The sequence below is a fragment of the Salmo trutta genome, chromosome 1 (genome assembly GCF_901001165.1).
Source record: "Salmo trutta chromosome 1, fSalTru1.1, whole genome shotgun sequence".
Lineage (NCBI taxonomy): Eukaryota > Metazoa > Chordata > Actinopteri > Salmoniformes > Salmonidae > Salmo > Salmo trutta.
The window spans coordinates 49,007,776-49,026,922 of NC_042957.1; the positions used below are offsets into that span (position 1 = coordinate 49,007,776).

General features: G+C 44.4%; 1 protein-coding gene across 2 annotated transcripts in view; it reads right to left on the reverse strand.

Annotated features, from left to right (window-relative positions):
• Positions 1-19,147, reverse strand: part of srcin1a (SRC kinase signaling inhibitor 1a) — a 166,478-nt gene that overhangs the window by 21,356 nt on the left and 125,975 nt on the right. For both annotated transcript variants that reach the window (XM_029759995.1, XM_029760004.1), the window contains exons 6-10: positions 14,391-14,683; positions 3,575-4,449; positions 3,231-3,338; positions 2,751-2,878; positions 1,419-1,579 (exon numbers count right to left, since the gene is read on the reverse strand). In XM_029759995.1, the coding sequence (XP_029615855.1) occupies positions 1,419-1,579; positions 2,751-2,878; positions 3,231-3,338; positions 3,575-4,449; positions 14,391-14,683 (1,565 nt within the window). The remainder of the gene's footprint in view (positions 1-1,418; positions 1,580-2,750; positions 2,879-3,230; positions 3,339-3,574; positions 4,450-14,390; positions 14,684-19,147) is intronic.

Consider the following 19,147-nt stretch of genomic DNA (forward strand, 5'->3'; position numbering starts at 1 on the left):
CACGGGCAACGGGGCGGGTCAGAGGTTAGGAGTCAGGCTTGGGCTCCCACACAGGTAAATGACTGAGATTATTACTACTCTCTAGTCCCACTGTGCTGCGTTTGGCTTCCATTTACCACTTTACTCCTCTCCATCCGTGTCTTTTGCCCTCAGAACAGCCTCAGTTCATCGGGGCATGGACTCTACAAGGTGTCGAAAGCGTTCCACAGGGATGCTGGCCCATGTTGACTCCAATGCTTCCCACAGTTGTATCAAGTTGTCTGGATGTCCTTTGGGTGGTGGACCTTTGTTGATACACACGGGAAACTGTTGAGCGTGAAAAACCCATCAGCGTTGCAGTTCTTGACACAAACCGGTGACCCTGGCACCTACAGTACTACCATACCCCGTTCATAGGCACTTAAATTCACCCTCTGAATGGCACACACACAATCCATGTCTCAATCGTCTCAAGGCTTAAAAATCCTTATTTAACTTGTCTCCTCCCCTTCATCTACACTGATTGAAGTGGATTTAACAGGTGACATCAATAAGGGATCATAGTTTTCACCTGGATTCACCTGGTCAGTCTATGTTGTGGAAAGAGCAGGTGTTCATAATGTTTTGTCCACTCAGTGTATTCTTTCTCCAACAATAAATCCCACCACTTCAGCCCAGCTCCTCATCAGAAGAGAGTTGGTGCAGGTACTGCTGCTGTGCCTCTCTGTGAGCACCAGTTGTATGTTGAGGAAATCACAGGCTATAAAACTACAAAACCCAGGAGTCATGAGCCATTGAGCTGGGCCCTAGGGAGAGCTTAACGATGCATGAAGTGGACTGGACCACTGACTGTGTCCACTGTTATGTTTCATAAACTCTCTCTAAAGGAAGAGACAGACAGGGCAGACGATTAAACGGCCCTGCGCTGTCCCTAAATCACGTACACCATATCCTCTACACTTCCTCATTTCTTTTCCCCACTGATCTGATGTGTTAGAGCAACCACTTCCACCCCCCCCCCCCCCCACCCCCCAGAGAGTTAAGACACAGACAGGACGATTCTCTTCTCTCCTCAGCCTGTAACCATGGTACCGCAGGGAGTCACAGCGAAGACGTTGAACAGTTTCATTTCTTTCCATTATCTGATGCTGCGTCCATCTTCACAGGGTTATCCACTAGGTTAGGTTCTTAAGGACCGCGGCTTCAAACTCTTAGTGCCAACACATACGACAACTTGAATCTTCCATGGTCTCACATCGCAAACATCCTCAAAGCATACTATCACCTGAATGTGTCGTAGAAGAAGACATCTTGTTCATTATTGTGTGTGTGTGTATGTATGTGAGTGTGTTGCACGTGCCCGTGTGCTTGCACGCGTGCGTGTTGGTGTAAACAGCCGTACTAATAGACGCATTGAGAGTAGGCCCAGTCGTTTTCACCTGCATCTTGCGGAGCTGGGAGAGTTGTTTGCGCAGGTCGGTGGCGTTCTGCTGCAGGTCGTGGAGGTGAAGCTGCATCTGCAGCCGGGTGACGGTGGTGACCTGGCTGTCTCCGGAAGGAGGGGGGGGCATCAGAGCCAGCGGGGCCGACGGCGTCAGAGCTGACAATCACAGGACAAAACACAGGTTATGAGGAAGTCAGAGGAAACTGGGTTAATTACAATGCTGTATGTATGAAAACATCTGACACACAACAGAAGATGCATGCACGCACACGCACACACACAGTTCCACACGCAGTCTTGGGAGCACAGGTAAAGGATCCCAGCTCAGTTCCTGGACAGAGGTAGACTGAAAACGAACAGAGAGAGCCTGTTGATGGTGCAAGGAGAATATCCTTCTGAATCTCAGACAGACCCAGACAGACCCAGAATGAGTTAGGGACCAACAAGACAAGACCAGAGACGGGGGGGTGGGAAGAGGAGTATAGACAGACCTGACCTCTAGGTAACCAACCAAAGGGTACATAAGAAAAGAGACACACCACCACCAATACTGGACCTGTGACAACACCAGACACCCACCCAGGGGCAGAGAGATGAGAGGAGAGATAGAGGAGGAGAGGAGAAGAGTCAAACTACCTTTCCGCTTCAGCCGTCCAACTGTGATACAGAAGCAGTGAGCCAGTTACCAAAGATAAAGAGAGAGAAGAGAGAGTGGAGGAAAATTGGGAGTAATCTTCAAGGTTTACATTGCCAGAGGCAAATGTGGACCCCTGAACACTTCCTCTATAGACTATTGCTGAGAGAAAAATGGATAATTTAACAGCTTTATTTTCTGGTCTTATTTCATGTCAAGGAGAGGCATCAAAGGCAGACGTGTCCTTTCGCTGGCCCTTTGATGGTCTGGCCATTGAACAGCAAGTCTATGTAGACGCAACCATGCTAAACGGAGGCATTAGGAACAGGGGAAGAAAGAGATATGGAGAGAGAGAGGGAGTGAGAAAAGAGAAATAAAACAGAAGAAGAAAGGGAAGGAAATGTGAGTAAGAGAGAGATATTAGTGGAAGCAGGGACAGAGGGATGGGTTTGTATCTGCGAGTTGAGGAAGATGTCATTCAATGTCTGTTGTGGTTTAAAGACATAGTAGCCATATTATCTGTTGAAATAACTGGTCTATGCCTGGCCCAATGGTAAATTGATCTGAAAACTAAGCTCAACTTGAACTATTGGAAATGGTTAGCAGGACTGGACGCAGTCTGACTACAGGATCAAACTAAAACTCAATTCACTTCAATCTAGTTTGAGCTAGAAGTTTAGGCGTAGTACTCACCTCCTGTGGCGGAGCCGTCGCTGTTGGATTCGGTCTTCTCGCTGGAAGAGAAAGGGAAGGGCCGTGAGAACTCCGAGCCCTGGTCCGGAGGGCAGCCCGCCATCATGCAGAGACGCAGTAGGCCGCATCTGAGGATCAACCAGGGCCACAGGGCAAGGCAATTACAGTGCTAATGCCAACACCTGTACTATACTTACGCATTATGTACTTATACTACAGAGTGCTTTATACTGTCCACAGGGCAAGGTCATTATTACCAGCCAATTACAGTGCTAATGCCAACACCTGTACTATAATCATGTACAGTACAACTACTATACTGCAATAATGTACTTGAACATATTCTGGTCTATTAAACAACGATATAGTATCCTGAGACCAGTCATGTATTTCTGTGCTCGTCCTGTGATGGTCTACTGCTGTAGTAGTATATACGTCTATGAATGGCTCTGTGTATTTGGGATCCTAAGGGGGTCTTACGTGCTGTCACTGTCGGGGGCTTTGGTCAGTACACTCTGAACCAGGCCTGTCAGACTGGCTATCTGTTTCTCCATGGCCTCCATACGATCCAGACGGTCCGCACGGTCCCTGGAGAAAGCCAGCAGGTTAACACACACTGGTCAGTTAGGTTCACTCACACACACTCACACACACACCAACATGGAAGCTCGTGCACCCACACATCCCACAGTAACGTCAAAATGTACTAGTACACACTAGAAAAAACCTAGCGAAACACACACGTACTGTATACAGGAAGCATGAAATCTCAAACCACACACACACACACACACACACACACACACACACACACACACACTCACCTGGACTCAGAAGTCTCTCCAGGGAGTGGGGAGCTGTATCCGGGCGCAAACCTGCTCCCGTCTCCTCCCTGCCCGGCCTGCAGGGCCAGAGGGTCAGAGCTGGAACTGGGCCTGGACTTGGGGCTCTCCACAAACACGGAAGAGGAGGCTGATTCCTTTCGGAAGGTCTGCCTGACCGGGGAGGCTCGGCTGGGGGAGCTAGAGTACGAGTCCCCCCTGTCCCTCAGCTGTATATCAGGGATCTTCTGCGGGGAGGAGGGGGGCATGCGGAAGCCCATGCCCAGTGTGGCTGAGGAGTAGGAGTCGGAGTAGAGGGGACCTCCAGGCTTGTACAGGGCGTCCTCCAGCTCCCCCTGCAGGGCGGCAGCAGAGTAGGTGCTGAGGGAGCGCACAGAGCCGCGGCGGTACAGCCCACCGGACACGGGGAAGCCGAAGGGGTCTCCGATGGTGGCCAGCGACTGTGTGGAGGCGATGCTGAGGCGGCCCTCGTGTACTAGGCTGTAGGGGTCGGCGTACAGCCCCTCCTTTACCAGCATCATGTTCTTCCCAGAAACCTCCTCGTCGGGCTTGACGTCGCGGCGCTCCAGGATGGCGCTAGGGGAGGAGGACAGGCCGGCGTTGGGGCCCCCGTGGTGGGAGCCGGCTCCAGGGTGGTGGGAGTGCTGGGGCTGGTGCTGCTGAGGGTGCTGCTGATGCTGGGAGTGTTGTTGAAGCTGGGGGTGACTGCCCGGCCCGGCGAAGGAGGGAGGCCGACCCCCGCTGTAGGACAGACGGGAGCGGGCTGGGGAGCCGGAGGGGGGCGAGGCGGAGGACGAGGGCAGGGTGTTGAGGCGGCGGGTGGGGGAGGACTCTCGGGACGTGTACACCAGATCCCTCTGAAACGACATTAGGTGCGGGGGTGGAGGGTAGGTTACCATGGATACCAATGGATGAAAACGCTGTGCTCCCCCTCTGTGCCAGACTGACAATCAGAGGATAGGAAATCACACTGACATTGGACAGTCTGTGGCAGCTTGGGCTCATCAACGCAATCACAGCATCTTTATACAAGCCCACATCAAATACCAGCACACAATCAACACGTGTGATTCAAGTCTAGAGTAATGGATCTATCCAAGAGTACAGTAAGGCTTATGGGATATGAGATTACCTACATGTACTGATTGTCACCTTACAGTGTAATAACTGAGGCTGAAAATGAAAGAGCTTAAAAGAGGGAACCAGTCCAGCCTTATTGTTTCTTTCTTCTCCTTCCACTCGTCTAGGAGAACCACCGAGCTCCATTTAACCAGCACAACTAAACCCACTGGATTACAAAGAGCTGGTATTCAGCACGTCTCCACATCTGCACATATCCATTTCCTGTCTATTGAAGAGAAGAGAGAAAACAGGAGCCAAACCCACTCCTGGTTCATTAGAATGAATGTGAGGAATTTCCTCATCCACCACAGGTTCTATCTTCTCTCCTCCACCGCTTGACTGGGTGGTCTAATCCTTTAATATTCTACCTTTTTAGTCTGCATCTACCACTTTTTCAATTCCTCTTTCTCTCATGTTTATGTCTTTCCTCAACCTACAGTAATTACCTCTCTCTCCTGTTTGTCTTTCTTCAATCTACAGTAATTACCTCTCTCTCCTGTTTGTCTTTCTTCAATCTACAGTAATTACCTCTCTCTCCTGTTTGTCTTTCCTCAATCTACAGTAATTACCTCTCTCTCCTGTTTGTCTTTCTTCAATCTACAGTAATTACCCCTCTCTCCTGTTTGTCTTTCCTCAACCTACAGTAATTACCTCTCTCTCCTGTTTATATCTTTCCTCAATCTACAGTAATTACCTCTCTCTCCTGTTTATGTCTTTCCTCAACCTACAGTAATTACCTCTCTCCTGTTTATGTCTTTCCTCAACCTACAGTAATTACCTCTCTCTCCTGTTTATGTCTTTCCTCAATCTACAGTAATTACCTCTCTCCTGTTTATGTCTTTCCTCAACCTACAGTAATTACCTCTCTCCCTTTTATGTCTTTCCTCAATCTACAGTAATTACCTCTCTCTCCTGTTTATGTCTTTCCTCAACCTACAGTAATTATCTCTCTCTCCTGTTTGTCTTTCTTCAATCTACAGTAATTACCTCTCTCTCCTGTTTGTCTTTCTTCAATCTACAGTAATTACCTCTCTCTCCTGTTTGTCTTTCTTCAATCTACAGTAATTACCTCTCTCTCCTGTCTGTCTTTCTTCAATCTACAGTAATTACCCCTCTCTCCTGTTTGTCTTTCCTCAATCTACAGTAATTACCTCTCTCTCTTTTTTGTCTTTCTTCAATCTACAGTAATTACCTCTCTCTCCTGTTTGTCTTTCCTCAACCTACAGTAATTACCTCTCTCTCCTGTTTATGTCTTTCCTCAATCTACAGTAATTACCTCTCTCTCCTGTTTATGTCTTTCCTCAATCTACAGTAATTACCTCTCTCTCCTGTTTATGTCTTTCCTCAACCTACAGTAATTACCTCTCTCCTGTTTATGTCTTTCCTCAACCTACAGTAATTACCTCTCTCCCTTTTATGTCTTTCCTCAATCTACAGTAATTACCTCTCTCTCCTGTTTATGTCTTTCCTCAACCTACAGTAATTATCTCTCTCTCCTGTTTGTCTTTCTTCAATCTACAGTAATTACCTCTCTCTCCTGTTTGTCTTTCTTCAATCTACAGTAATTACCTCTCTCTCCTGTTTGTCTTTCTTCAATCTACAGTAATTACCTCTCTCTCCTGTTTGTCTTTCTTCAATCTACAGTAATTACCTCTCTCTCCTGTTTGTCTTTCCTCAATCTACAGTAATTACCTCTCTCTCCTGTTTATGTCTTTCCTCAACCTACAGTAATTACCTCTCTCTCCTGTTTATGTCTTTCCTCAATCTACAGTAATTACCTCTCTCTCCCTTTTATGTCTTTCCTCAACCTACAGTAATTACCTCTCTCTCCTGTTTATGTCTTTCCTCAATCTACAGTAATTACCTCTCTCTCCTGTTTATGTCTTTCCTCAATCTACAGTAATTACCTCTCTCTCCTGTTTATGTCTTTCCTCAATCTACAGTAATTACCTCTCTCTCCCTTTTATGTCTTTCCTCAACCTACAGTAATTACCTCTCTCTCCCTTTTATGTCTTTCCTCAACCTACAGTAATTACCTCTCTCTCATGTTTATGTCTTTCCTCAATCTACAGTAATTACCTCTCTCTCCTGTTTATGTCTTTCCTCAACCTACAGTAATTACCTCTCTCTCCTGTTTATGTCTTTCCTCAACCTACAGTAATTACCTCTCTCTCCTGTTTATGTCTTTCCTCAATCTACAGTAATTACCTCTCTCTCCTGTTTATGTCTTTCCTCAACCTACAGTAATTACCTCTCTCTCCTGTTTATGTCTTTCCTCAACCTACAGTAATTACCTCTCTCTCCTGTTTATGTCTTTCCTCAATCTACAGTAATTACCTCTCTCTCCCTTTTATGTCTTTCCTCAATCTACAGTAATTACCTCTCTCTCCTGATTATGTCTTTCCTCAACCTACAGTAATTACCTCTCTCTCATGTTTATGTCTTTCCTCAATCTACAGTAATTACCTCTCTCTCCTGTTTATGTCTTTCCTCAACCTACAGTAATTACCTCTCTCTCCTGTTTATGTCTTTCCTCAACCTACAGTAATTACCTCTCTCTCCCTTTTATGTATTTCCTCAACCTACAGTAATTACCTCTCTCTCCTGTTTATGTCTTTCCTCAACCTACAGTAATTACCTCTCTCTCCTGTTTATGTCTTTCCTCAACCTACAGTAATTATCTCTCTCCCTTTTATGTCTTTCCTCAACCTACAGTAATTACCTCTCTCTCCTGTTTATGTCTTTCCTCAACCTACAGTAATTACCTCTCTCTCCTGTTTATGTCTTTCCTCAACCTACAGTAATTACCTCTCTCTCCTGTTTATGTCTTTCCTCAATCTACAGTAATTACCTCTCTCTCCCTTTTATGTCTTTCCTCAATCTACAGTAATTACCTCTCTCTCCTGATTATGTCTTTCCTCAACCTACAGTAATTACCTCTCTCTCATGTTTATGTCTTTCCTCAACCTACAGTAATTACCTCTCTCTCCCTTTTATGTCTTTCCTCAATCTACAGTAATTACCTCTCTCTCCTGTTTATGTCTTTCCTCAACCTACAGTAATTACCTCTCTCTCCTGTTTATATCTTTCCTCAACCTACAGTAATTACCTCTCTCTCCTGTTTATGTCTTTCCTCAACCTACAGTAATTACCTCTCTCTCCTGTTTATGTCTTTCCTCAACCTACAGTAATTACCTCTCTCTCTTGTTTATGTCTTTCCTCAACCTACAGTAATTACCTCTCTCTCCTGTTTATGTCTTTCCTCAACCTACAGTAATTCCCTCTCTCTCATGTTTATGTCTTTCCTCAACCTACAGTAATTACCTCTCTCTCCCTTTTATGTCTTTCCTCAATCTACAGTAATTACCTCTCTCTCCTGTTTATGTCTTTCCTCAACCTACAGTAATTACCTCTCTCTCCTGTTTATGTCTTTCCTCAACCTACAGTAATTACCTCTCTCTCCTGTTTATGTCTTTCCTCAACCTACAGTAATTACCTCTCTCTCCCTTTTATGTCTTTCCTCAACCTACAGTAATTACCTCTCTCTCCTGTTTATGTCTTTCCTCAACCTACAGTAATTACCTCTCTCTCCTGTTTATGTCTTTCCTCAATCTACAGTAATTACCTCTCTCTCCCTTTTATGTCTTTCCTCAACCTACAGTAATTACCTCTCTCTCCTGTTTATGTCTTTCCTCAATCTACAGTAATTACCTCTCTCTCCTGTTTGTCTTTCCTCAACCTACAGTAATTACCTCTCTCTCCTGTTTATGTCTTTCCTCAACCTACAGTAATTACCTCTCTCTCCTGTTTATGTCTTTCCTCAATCTACAGTAATTACCTCTCTCTCCTGTTTGTCTTTCCTCAATCTACAGTAATTACCTCTCTCTCCTGTTTGTCTTTCCTCAACCTACAGTAATTACCTCTCTCTCCTGTTTATGTCTTTCCTCAATCTACAGTAATTACCTCTCTCTCCTGTTTATGTCTTTCCTCAACCTACAGTAATTACCTCTCTCTCCTGATTATGTCTTTCCTCAACCTACAGTAATTACCTCTCTCTCATGTTTATGTCTTTCCTCAATCTACAGTAATTACCTCTCTCTCCTGTTTATGTCTTTCCTCAACCTACAGTAATTACCTCTCTCTCCCTTTTATGTCTTTCCTCAACCTACAGTAATTACCTCTCTCTCCTGTTTATGTCTTTCCTCAACCTACAGTAATTACCTCTCTCTCCTGTTTATGTCTTTCCTCAATCTACAGTAATTACCTCTCTCCTGTTTATGTCTTTCCTCAATCTACAGTAATTACCTCTCTCCTGTTTATGTCTTTCCTCAACCTACAGTAATTACCTCTCTCTCCTGTTTATGTCTTTCCTCAATCTACAGTAATTACCTCTCTCCTGTTTATGTCTTTCCTCAATCTACAGTAATTACCTCTCTCCTGTTTATGTCTTTCCTCAATCTACAGTAATTACCTCTCTCCTGTTTATGTCTTTCCTCAACCTACAGTAATTACCTCTCTCTCCTGTTTATGTCTTTCCTCAATCTACAGTAATTACCTCTCTCCTGTTTATGTCTTTCCTCAACCTACAGTAATTACCTCTCTCTCCTGTTTATGTCTTTCCTCAATCTACAGTAATTACCTCTCTCCTGTTTATGTCTTTCCTCAATCTACAGTAATTACCTCTCTCTCCTGATTATGTCTTTCCTCAACCTACAGTAATTACCTCTCTCTCCTGTTTATGTCTTTCCTCAATCTACAGTAATTACCTCTCTCTCCTGTTTATGTCTTTCCTCAATCTACAGTAATTACCTCTCTCTCCTGTTTATGTCTTTCCTCAACCTACAGTAATTACCTCTCTCTCCCTTTTATGTCTTTCCTCAATCTACAGTAATTACCTCTCTCTCCTGTTTATGTCTTTCCTCAACCTACAGTAATTATCTCTCTCTCCTGTTTATGTCTTTCCTCAACCTACAGTAATTATCTCTCTCCCTTTTATGTCTTTGCTCAACCTACAGTAATTACCTCTCTCTCCTGTTTATGTCTTTCATCAACCTACAGTAATTATCTCTCTCCCTTTTATGTCTTTCCTCAACCTACAGTAATTACCTCTCTCTCCTGTTTATGTCTTTCATCAACCTACAGTAATTACCTCTCTCTCCTGTTTATGTCTTTCCTCAACCTACAGTAATTACCTCTCTCTCCCTTTTATGTCTTTCCTCAATCTACAGTAATTACCTCTCTCTCCTGTTTATGTCTTTCCTCAACCTACAGTAATTATCTCTCTCTCCTGTTTATGTCTTTCCTCAACCTACAGTAATTACCTCTCTCTCCCTTTTATGTCTTTCCTCAATCTACAGTAATTACCTCTCTCTCCTGTTTATGTCTTTCCTCAATCTACAGTAATTACCTCTCTCCTGTTTATGTCTTTCCTCAACCTACAGTAATTACCTCTCTCTCCTGTTTATGTCTTTCCTCAACCTACAGTAATTACCTCTCTCTCCTGTTTATGTCTTTCCTCAACCTACAGTAATTACCTCTCTCTCCTGTTTGTCTTTCCTCAACCTACAGTAATTACCTCTCTCTCCTGTTTATGTCTTTCCTCAATCTACAGTAATTACCTCTCTCTCCCTTTTATCTCTTTCCTCAACCTACAGTAATTACCTCTCTCTCCCTTTTATGTCTTTCCTCAACCTACAGTAATTACCTCTCTCTCCTGTTTATGTCTTTACCCTACCTACAGTAATTACCTCTCTCTCATGTTTATGTCTTTCCTCAATCTACAGTAATTACCTCTCTCTCCTGTTTATGTCTTTCCTCAATCTACAGTAGTTATCTCTCTCTCCTGTTTATGTCTTTCCTCAACCTACAGTAATTACCTCTCTCTCCTGTTTATGTCTTTCCTCAACCTACAGTAATTACCTCTCTCTCCTGTTTATGTCTTTCCTCAACCTACAGTAATTACCTCTCTCTCCTGTTTGTCTTTCCTCAACCTACAGTAATTACCTCTCTCTCCCTTTTATCTCTTTCCTCAACCTACAGTAATTACCTCTCTCTCCCTTTTATGTCTTTCCTCAACCTACAGTAATTACCTCTCTCTCCTGTTTATGTCTTTCCCCTACCTACAGTAATTACCTCTCTCTCATGTTTATGTCTTTCCTCAATCTACAGTAATTACCTCTCTCTCCTGTTTATGTCTTTCCTCAATCTACAGTAATTACCTCTCTCTCCTGTTTATGTCTTTCCTCAATCTACAGTAATTACCTCTCTCTCCTGTTTATGTCTTTCCTCAATCTACAGTAGTTATCTCTCTCTCCTGTTTATGTCTTTCCTCAATCTACAGTAGTTATCTCTCTCTCCTGTTTATGTCTTTCCTCAATCTACAGTAATTACCTCTCTCTCCTGTTTATGTCTTTCCTCAACCTACAGTAATTACCTCTCTCTCCTGTTTATGTCTTTCCTCAACCTACAGTAATTACCTCTCTCTCCTGTTTATGTCTTTCCTCAACCTACAGTAATTACCTCTCTCTCCTGTTTGTCTTTCCTCAACCTACAGTAATTACCTCTCTCTCCTGTTTATGTCTTTCCTCAACCTACAGTAATTACCTCTCTCTCCCTTTTATGTCTTTCCTCAATCTACAGTAATTACCTCTCTCTCCTGTTTATGTCTTTCCTCAATCTACAGTAATTACCTCTCTCCTGTTTATGTCTTTCCTCAACCTACAGTAATTACCTCTCTCTCCTGTTTATGTCTTTCCTCAACCTACAGTAATTACCTCTCTCTCCTGTTTATGTCTTTCCTCAACCTACAGTAATTACCTCTCTCTCCTGTTTGTCTTTCCTCAACCTACAGTAATTACCTCTCTCTCCTGTTTATGTCTTTCGTCAATCTACAGTAATTACCTCTCTCTCCCTTTTATCTCTTTCCTCAACCTACAGTAATTACCTCTCTCTCCCTTTTATGTCTTTCCTCAACCTACAGTAATTACCTCTCTCTCCTGTTTATGTCTTTCCCCAACCTACAGTAATTACCTCTCTCTCATGTTTATGTCTTTCCTCAATCTACAGTAATTACCTCTCTCTCATGTTTATGTCTTTCCTCAACCTACAGTAATTACCTCTCTCTCATGTTTATGTCTTTCCTCAATCTACAGTAGTTATCTCTCTCTCCTGTTTATGTCTTTCCTCAATCTACAGTAATTACCTCTCTCTCCTGTTTATGTCTTTCCTCAATCTACAGTAGTTATCTCCCTCTCCTGTTTATGTCTTTCCTCAATCTACAGTAGTTATCTCTCTCTCCTGTTTATGTCTTTCCTCAATCTACAGTAATTACCTCTCTCTCCTGTTTATGTCTTTCCTCAACCTACAGTAATTACCTCTCTCTCCTGTTTATGTCTTTCCTCAACCTACAGTAATTACCTCTCTCTCCTGTTTATGTCTTTCCTCAATCTACAGTAGTTATCTCTCTCTCCTGTTTATGTCTTTCCTCAAACTACAGTAATTACCTCTCTCTCCTGTTTATGTCTTTCCTCAACCTACAGTAATTACCTCTCTCTCCTGTTTATGTCTTTCCCCAACCTACAGTAATTACCTCTCTCTCCTGTTTATGTCTTTCCTCAACCTACAGTAATTACCTCTCTCTCCTGTTTATGTCTTTCCTCAATCTACAGTAATTACCTCTCTCTCCTGTTTATGTCTTTCCCCAACCTACAGTAATTACCTCTCTCTCATGTTTATGTCTTTCCTCAATCTACAGTAATTACCTCTCTCTCATGTTTATGTCTTTCCTCAATCTACAGTAGTTATCTCTCTCTCCTGTTTATGTCTTTCCTCAATCTACAGTAGTTATCTCTCTCTCTTGTTTATGTCTTTCCTCAACCTACAGTAATTACCTCTCTCTCCTGTTTATGTCTTTCCTCAACCTACAGTAATTACCTCTCTCTCCTACTCTCCTTCCTCTAGTCATCCCTGTGTCTTCGTCTCCTCATCCTTTTCTAAATATACTATTTCCTTTCTTTTAACCTTCCCATGCAGTATACTGTAAAGTGATGATGGACAGGACTATGTACATATAAGAGCCATTGCAGAGGGAGGGCATCACACACACACACACACACACACACACACACACACACACACACACACACACACACACACACACACACACTGGTGGAAAATTGCAAGATTATGTTATAATACTTTTATTGCATCAAATGGTTGTTTTATTCGTCAGAATAGAGTAGAACTATTGTGTGTGTGTTCTACTGAGGATGGGCCTCTGGGAGATAACACTGACAGAGGAGATTTATGATGTCTTTTGGGTGATAAAACCTAAAGAGCATTCCAGAGCATGAGTTAATGTTTCTGTTCTATACCGTACCAGGGAGAGACGGTTCCAGTTTGGAGTTGGAGGGCCAGATACTGGTCTATACAATGAAAACTGTTGACACAGCAGATACTGTCTGCTATGTATTATAGGTATCTTTCATACAAATCTTAACCTTGTGACCCATTCTATATATCTGTTCGTCATGTAGGTCGAAAGGGGTGTATCTTGGCTATAAAATACCTTTTGTCTCGGGGCTCTAAACGATCAGCTGAGCGTGAATCGTCGACCAGCCATGACCAGCCATCATTATCGTAGAGCACTCAATCGATTCACTTTATATGTGTGCGTTGTATTGACCTGCTCCTGTATTAATAAGTGATTCAAGATTTAGTTTAAGTATAACTCTGACTTTTGTGTCAGTTTGTCTGTCCTCATTTAATAGTAAAGAAATTAACCAGCACGCACGCACGCACACACACACACACTTAAAACCCTGAAAACACAGTTAAAACCAGCTATCCAAACCCAAAAATGTACCCCCGGGAGCAGTTCAATGTCAAGATGTTAGTTAACATGCAGGGTAGTCCCCAGCACAGCACTGAACTAGGAGGGGGTGTGCAGTTCACACACACACTGTCATAGAACAAAGAGCCAGCCAAGAGCCAGCAATGTTCTTCAAAGGCCTGGCTTTACCACATCATCTACCCTCCTGGAAATAAGAACTCTCTATGATTTAATTGAATCTAGTTCATCTGGGATATTTTGGTGTTCCTCCATACACAATTTAGGGATTTTAGTATGCCTGCACGCACACACGAAAACACACTCATCCGCACAGACAGAGACAGAGACCCACCCACACACACACACACACACACACTCTAAATATTTTCATAGGTAATGGCTTATTCATCCTCAGTGCAGTGTGACTATTACAGATGGTAGGGACTGAAAACAGAACAACTTCAAGGTTCCTTGAACTCAACCAAAACAGAGACATGCACAGGGGGCGAAACAAGCTCATCTCCCTGGGAAACATTGTGATTTAGTGTCCAGGCAGCATATGGTGCTCTTGAAGATAAAAGTACTGGCCAGCGGGAATATCTGGAGAAATAACCCATACGCCTCCACAACCTGTCAAACTTACTGTTGCAACATAAACACAAAAGAGCTGTTGCACCTTCAAAGGTCAAAGCCCAACAGTAGTGTGACAGTTTCAGTATATATAGTAGAATCCAGAGCCCTCCATCCACCTATTCCAGTATCAGACGCCCAGCCCAGCTCCACCCCCTCCCCCTCCCTCAGCACCCCTCTCTCCTCCCTCACCCTCCTCTCCCCTCCCTGTCTCACCCTCAGGTCCCCGTTGACCAGGTGTGTGGCGGGGTAGGAGGCGTAGATGGGCTCCTTGCGGTAGATCTTGATGATGCTGCGGTCCTGGATGTCCCGGATGTCCTCCAGCTCGTAGAAGACGTTGCGCGCCTCGTCCTTGATCAGGATGGCCGTGTTGGAGGACTTAAGCATCCCCGCCGTCAGCTTCTGGGGGAACATGTGCACGATGAGGGCGTGCAGCGTGTCCAGGCTGCTCAGCTCGTGGGTGATGTGCACCCGCCGCGTCTCATCCCCAAACTGCAGGAACAGCACGCCTGGAGAAGGAGAGTGATAAAGAGAGAGGGGGAGAGAATTTATCATATATTTTTAAGATCTTTTCCGACTTCATTGAACAGCTAGAGAGAGATTATGACAATGGGGAAAGGTAGAGAGAGGCTGGGTCAAAGGGCAGTAGGCCGGATTTGAACCTATGCCGACACTGTAGACGTGTTGACCACACTAGGCCACAGAGAGAGAATTTAAAGTCAAGGATGAAGGTGGAGCAGGAGATAATAGAACAATAGAGGAAGGGGTGACGAAAGTCAAAGGAAAAGGAGAGAGAGATAAAGGGAAGGTCTGGTTGATAAATAGACAGGAGGAAGTGGGAGTGAGAGAGTGCCACTGTCCTAAAGCACTGCCTAAACTCCTCTTCCAAAGGGCTCATCATCCGTCACTGTCACTGGTTTTACAGCGCTCTGTTTCTCCCTGCGTGCTTAGCATTAGTCTGATCCATCCACACTGTAAAGCTGTCCCAATGCTGAGTTCACTCAATATGACTCTGTAGCAGAAATAAATGAATGTCTATGAACATATTATCCCTGTGCTAATAATGAAATACAGTGCAGTGTATGGTTGTGGTGCCCCAGATATGTAATCTAAGTTGTGGATGATCCAGTGTTATGTAAGCAGTAACGCACCACAGGGCAGGCAGGCAGAGAATAATCACACTCATCTGAAGGTGCGAAGAGACACCAGGCTGTAGGTTACATGACTAACCAAGGAGCTGTGTGATTGGTCCCTGATAAAAACACCCAGCCTGGAGTGCATCATTTACGCTTCTGAAATGGCTACAAAATACGCTAATGTAATCACGACTCAATCATTTCGCAATAATTCGAATAGTGAATTCAAATAAAGCATAACCACAAAACGCAAAAGGAATTGGGAATGGGAATAATTATTTACTATGCAAGGGGATAAGGTTTGATAAGATAGCAGATAGACTGGGTAAATGTTAATATGAAAATGGCATGAAGCCATTCTGATTAGATGAGTGAGTTGAACTCCACAAAAGCTTTGGGATGAGGAAAATGTTGCCTCAGCTGTGTAGCTGGTAAAGGCTGTTACATGGTCATGTATAGGTCATGCAGTGGCAGTCGGTGACGTTAAAGATGAGGGAGGATGTTAATTTATTTTACGACCATGGCCTTAGTTCGATTACAGCATATTGGACGACTGTCATTCATATTCCCATTCACCCAGTTTAATGTAACAGCGATAGGTTTAGGCTACTACATGATACTAGAATTTGACCTATACCCATCATGAGTTTCTATTGGACAAATTCAGGTATGTTTATCCCTTTTTCGTTCCATATCCCCATTTCGTTCCGGCGCCATCTTCTAAAATGGCGCCGGAAGAAATGGCAGCAGTTTTACGGGCGCCCAACCAATTGTGCTATTATGTGTTTTTTCTCACGTTATTTGTAACTTATTTTGTACATAATGTTTCTGCCACCGTATCTTACGGCAAAAAAAGAGCTTCTGGATATCAGGACAGCGATCACTCACCTCGGATTAGACTAAGATTTTTTTCTTCAACAAGCAGGACTCACAGGACATTCTCCAAACACCCGACAAGGCCAACATCCCCGTTATTTGCAAGAGGAAGAGACGCAGGTACAGAGGACGAAGAGCCGGGTGCCTCGTTAGGATCCGCAGAAGGCGAGTGGGAAAGCTGCCGTTACCGTCAATACCGTCAAAACGCTGCATCGGCAAGATAGAATAGCACACTCCGGTAACACGAGGGGGGTCGGTCTGTGCATATTTGTAAACAACAGCTGGTGCACAAAATCTAAGGAAGTCTCTAGATTTTGCTCGCCTGAGGTAGAGTATCTTGTGATACTCTACAGACCGAACTACTTGCCTAGAGAGTTTTCAGCTATACTTTTCGTGGCTGTTTATTTACCACCACAGACAGATGCTGGCACTAAGACCACACTTAGTCAGCTGTATAAGCAAACAGGAAACCGCTCACCCAGAGGCGGCGCTCCTAGTGGCCGGAGACTTTAATGCAGGGAAACTTAAATCAGTTCTACCTAATTTCCATCAACATGTTAAATGTGCAACCAGAGGGAAAATAATTCTAGATCACCTGTACTCCACACACAGAGACGCATACAAAGCTCTCCCCCATTTGGTCAATCTGACCACAATTCTATCCTCCTGATTCCTGCTTACAAGCAAAAATTAAAGCAGGAAGCACCAGTGACTCGGTCTATAAAAAAGTGGTCAGATGAAGCAGATGCTAAACTACAGGACTGTTTTGCCCTCACAGACTGGAACATGTTCCCGGGATTCTTCCAATGGCATTGAGGAGTACACCACATCAGTCACTGGCTTTATCAATAAGTGCATCGAGGACGTCATCCCCACAGTGACTGTACGTACATACCCCAACCAGAAGCCATGGATTACAGGCAACATTCACACTGAGCAAAAGGGTAGAGCTGCCGCTTTCAAGGTGCGGGACTCTAACCCAGAAGCTTATAAGAAATCCTGCTATGCCCTCCGATGAACCATCAAACAGGCAAAGCGTCAATACAGGGCTAAGATTGAATCGTACTACACCGGCTCCGACGCTCGTCTTATGTGGCTGGGCTTGCAAACTATGACAGACTACAAAGGGAAGCACAGCCGAGAGCTGCCCAGTGACACGAGCCTACCAGACGAACTAAATCACTTCTATGCTCGCTTTGAGGCAAGCAACACTGAGGCATGCATGAGAGCATCAGCTGTTCCGGACGACTGTGTGATCATGCTCTCCGTAGCCGACGTGAGTAAGACCTTTAAACAGGTCAACATTCACAAGGATGTGGGGCAAGATGGATTACCAGGACGTGTGCTCCGGGCATGTGCTGACCAACTGGCAGGTGTCTTCACTGATATTTTCAACATGTCCCTGATTGAGTCTGTAATACCAACATGTTTCAAGCAGACCACCCTAGTCCCTGTGCCCAAGAACACGAAGACAACCTGCCTAAATGACTACAGACCCGTAGCACTCACGTCCGTAGCCATGAAGTGCTTTGAAAGGCTGATAATGGCTCGCATCAACACCATTATCCCAGAAACCCTAGACCCACTCCAATTTGCATACCGCCCAAACAGATCCACAGATGATGCAATCTCTATTGCACTCCACACTGCCCTTTCCCACCTGGACAACAGGAACACCTATGTGAGAATGCTATTCATTGACCACAGCTCAGCATTCAACACCATAGTACCCTCAAAGCTCATTACTAAGCTAAGGATCTTGGGACTAAACACCTCCCTCTGCAACTGGATCCTGGACTTCCTGACGGTCCGCCCCAGGTGGTGAGGGTAGGTAGCAACACATCTGCCACGCTGATCCTCAACACTGGAGCACCTCAGGTGTATGTGCTCAGTCCCCTCCTGTACTCCTTGTTCACCCACGACTGCATGGCCAGGTACGACTCCAACACCATCATTAAGTTTGCAGACGACACAACAGTGGTAGGCCTGATCACCGACAACGATGAGACAGCCTATAGGGAGGAGGTCAGAGACATGGCCGGGTGGTGCCAGAATAACAACCTATCCCTCAACATAACCAAGACTAAGGAGATGATTGTGGACTACAGGAAAAGGAGGACCGAGCACGCCCCATTCTCATCGATGGGGCTGTAGTGGAGCAGGTTGAGAGCTTAAAGTTCCTTGGTGTCCACATCAACAAAAAACTAGAATGGTCCAACAAACACACCTAGACAGTCATGAAGAGGGCATGACAAAGCCTATTCCCCCTCAGGAAACTAAAATTATTTGGCATGGGTCCTCAAAAGGTTCTACAGCTGCAACATCGAGAGCATCCTGACTGGTTGCGTCACTGCCTGGTACGGCAATTGCTCAGCCTCCGACAGCAAGGCACTACAGAGGGTAGTGCGTACAGCCCAGTACATCACCGGGCTAAGCTGCCTGCCATCCAGGACCTCTACACCAGGCGGTGTCAGAGGAAGGCCCTAAAAATTGTCAAAGACCCCAGCCACCCCAGTCATAGACTGTTCTCTCTACTACCGCATGGCAAGCGGTACCGGAGTGCCAATAGCAGCCACATATAAACAGCTTGATCACTTTGCTTGTTAATTCCTTCTCGCATCTATGCGCTGTCTGCTCACCTTTTCCCTTTGCTTGTGGGCTTCAGTGCACAACACATCAGCTGTCTGTGACCAGGCAAAAAATTCAACAACATCTTTCTTTCTCTCTCTCTTGCTTCTCCTTAATATTTTAAGAAATTAATTTGTTCAAAACTGTTCAACTATTTTTTTTCGCTCTCTTTGAGTCAATTACTCACCACATGTTATGCACTGCAGTGCTTGCTAGCTGTAGCTTATGCTTTCAGTACTATATTCATTCTCTGATCCTTTGATTGGGTGGACAAAATGCCAGTTCATGCTGCAAGAGCTCTGATAGGTTGGAGGACGTCCTCCGGAAGTTTCC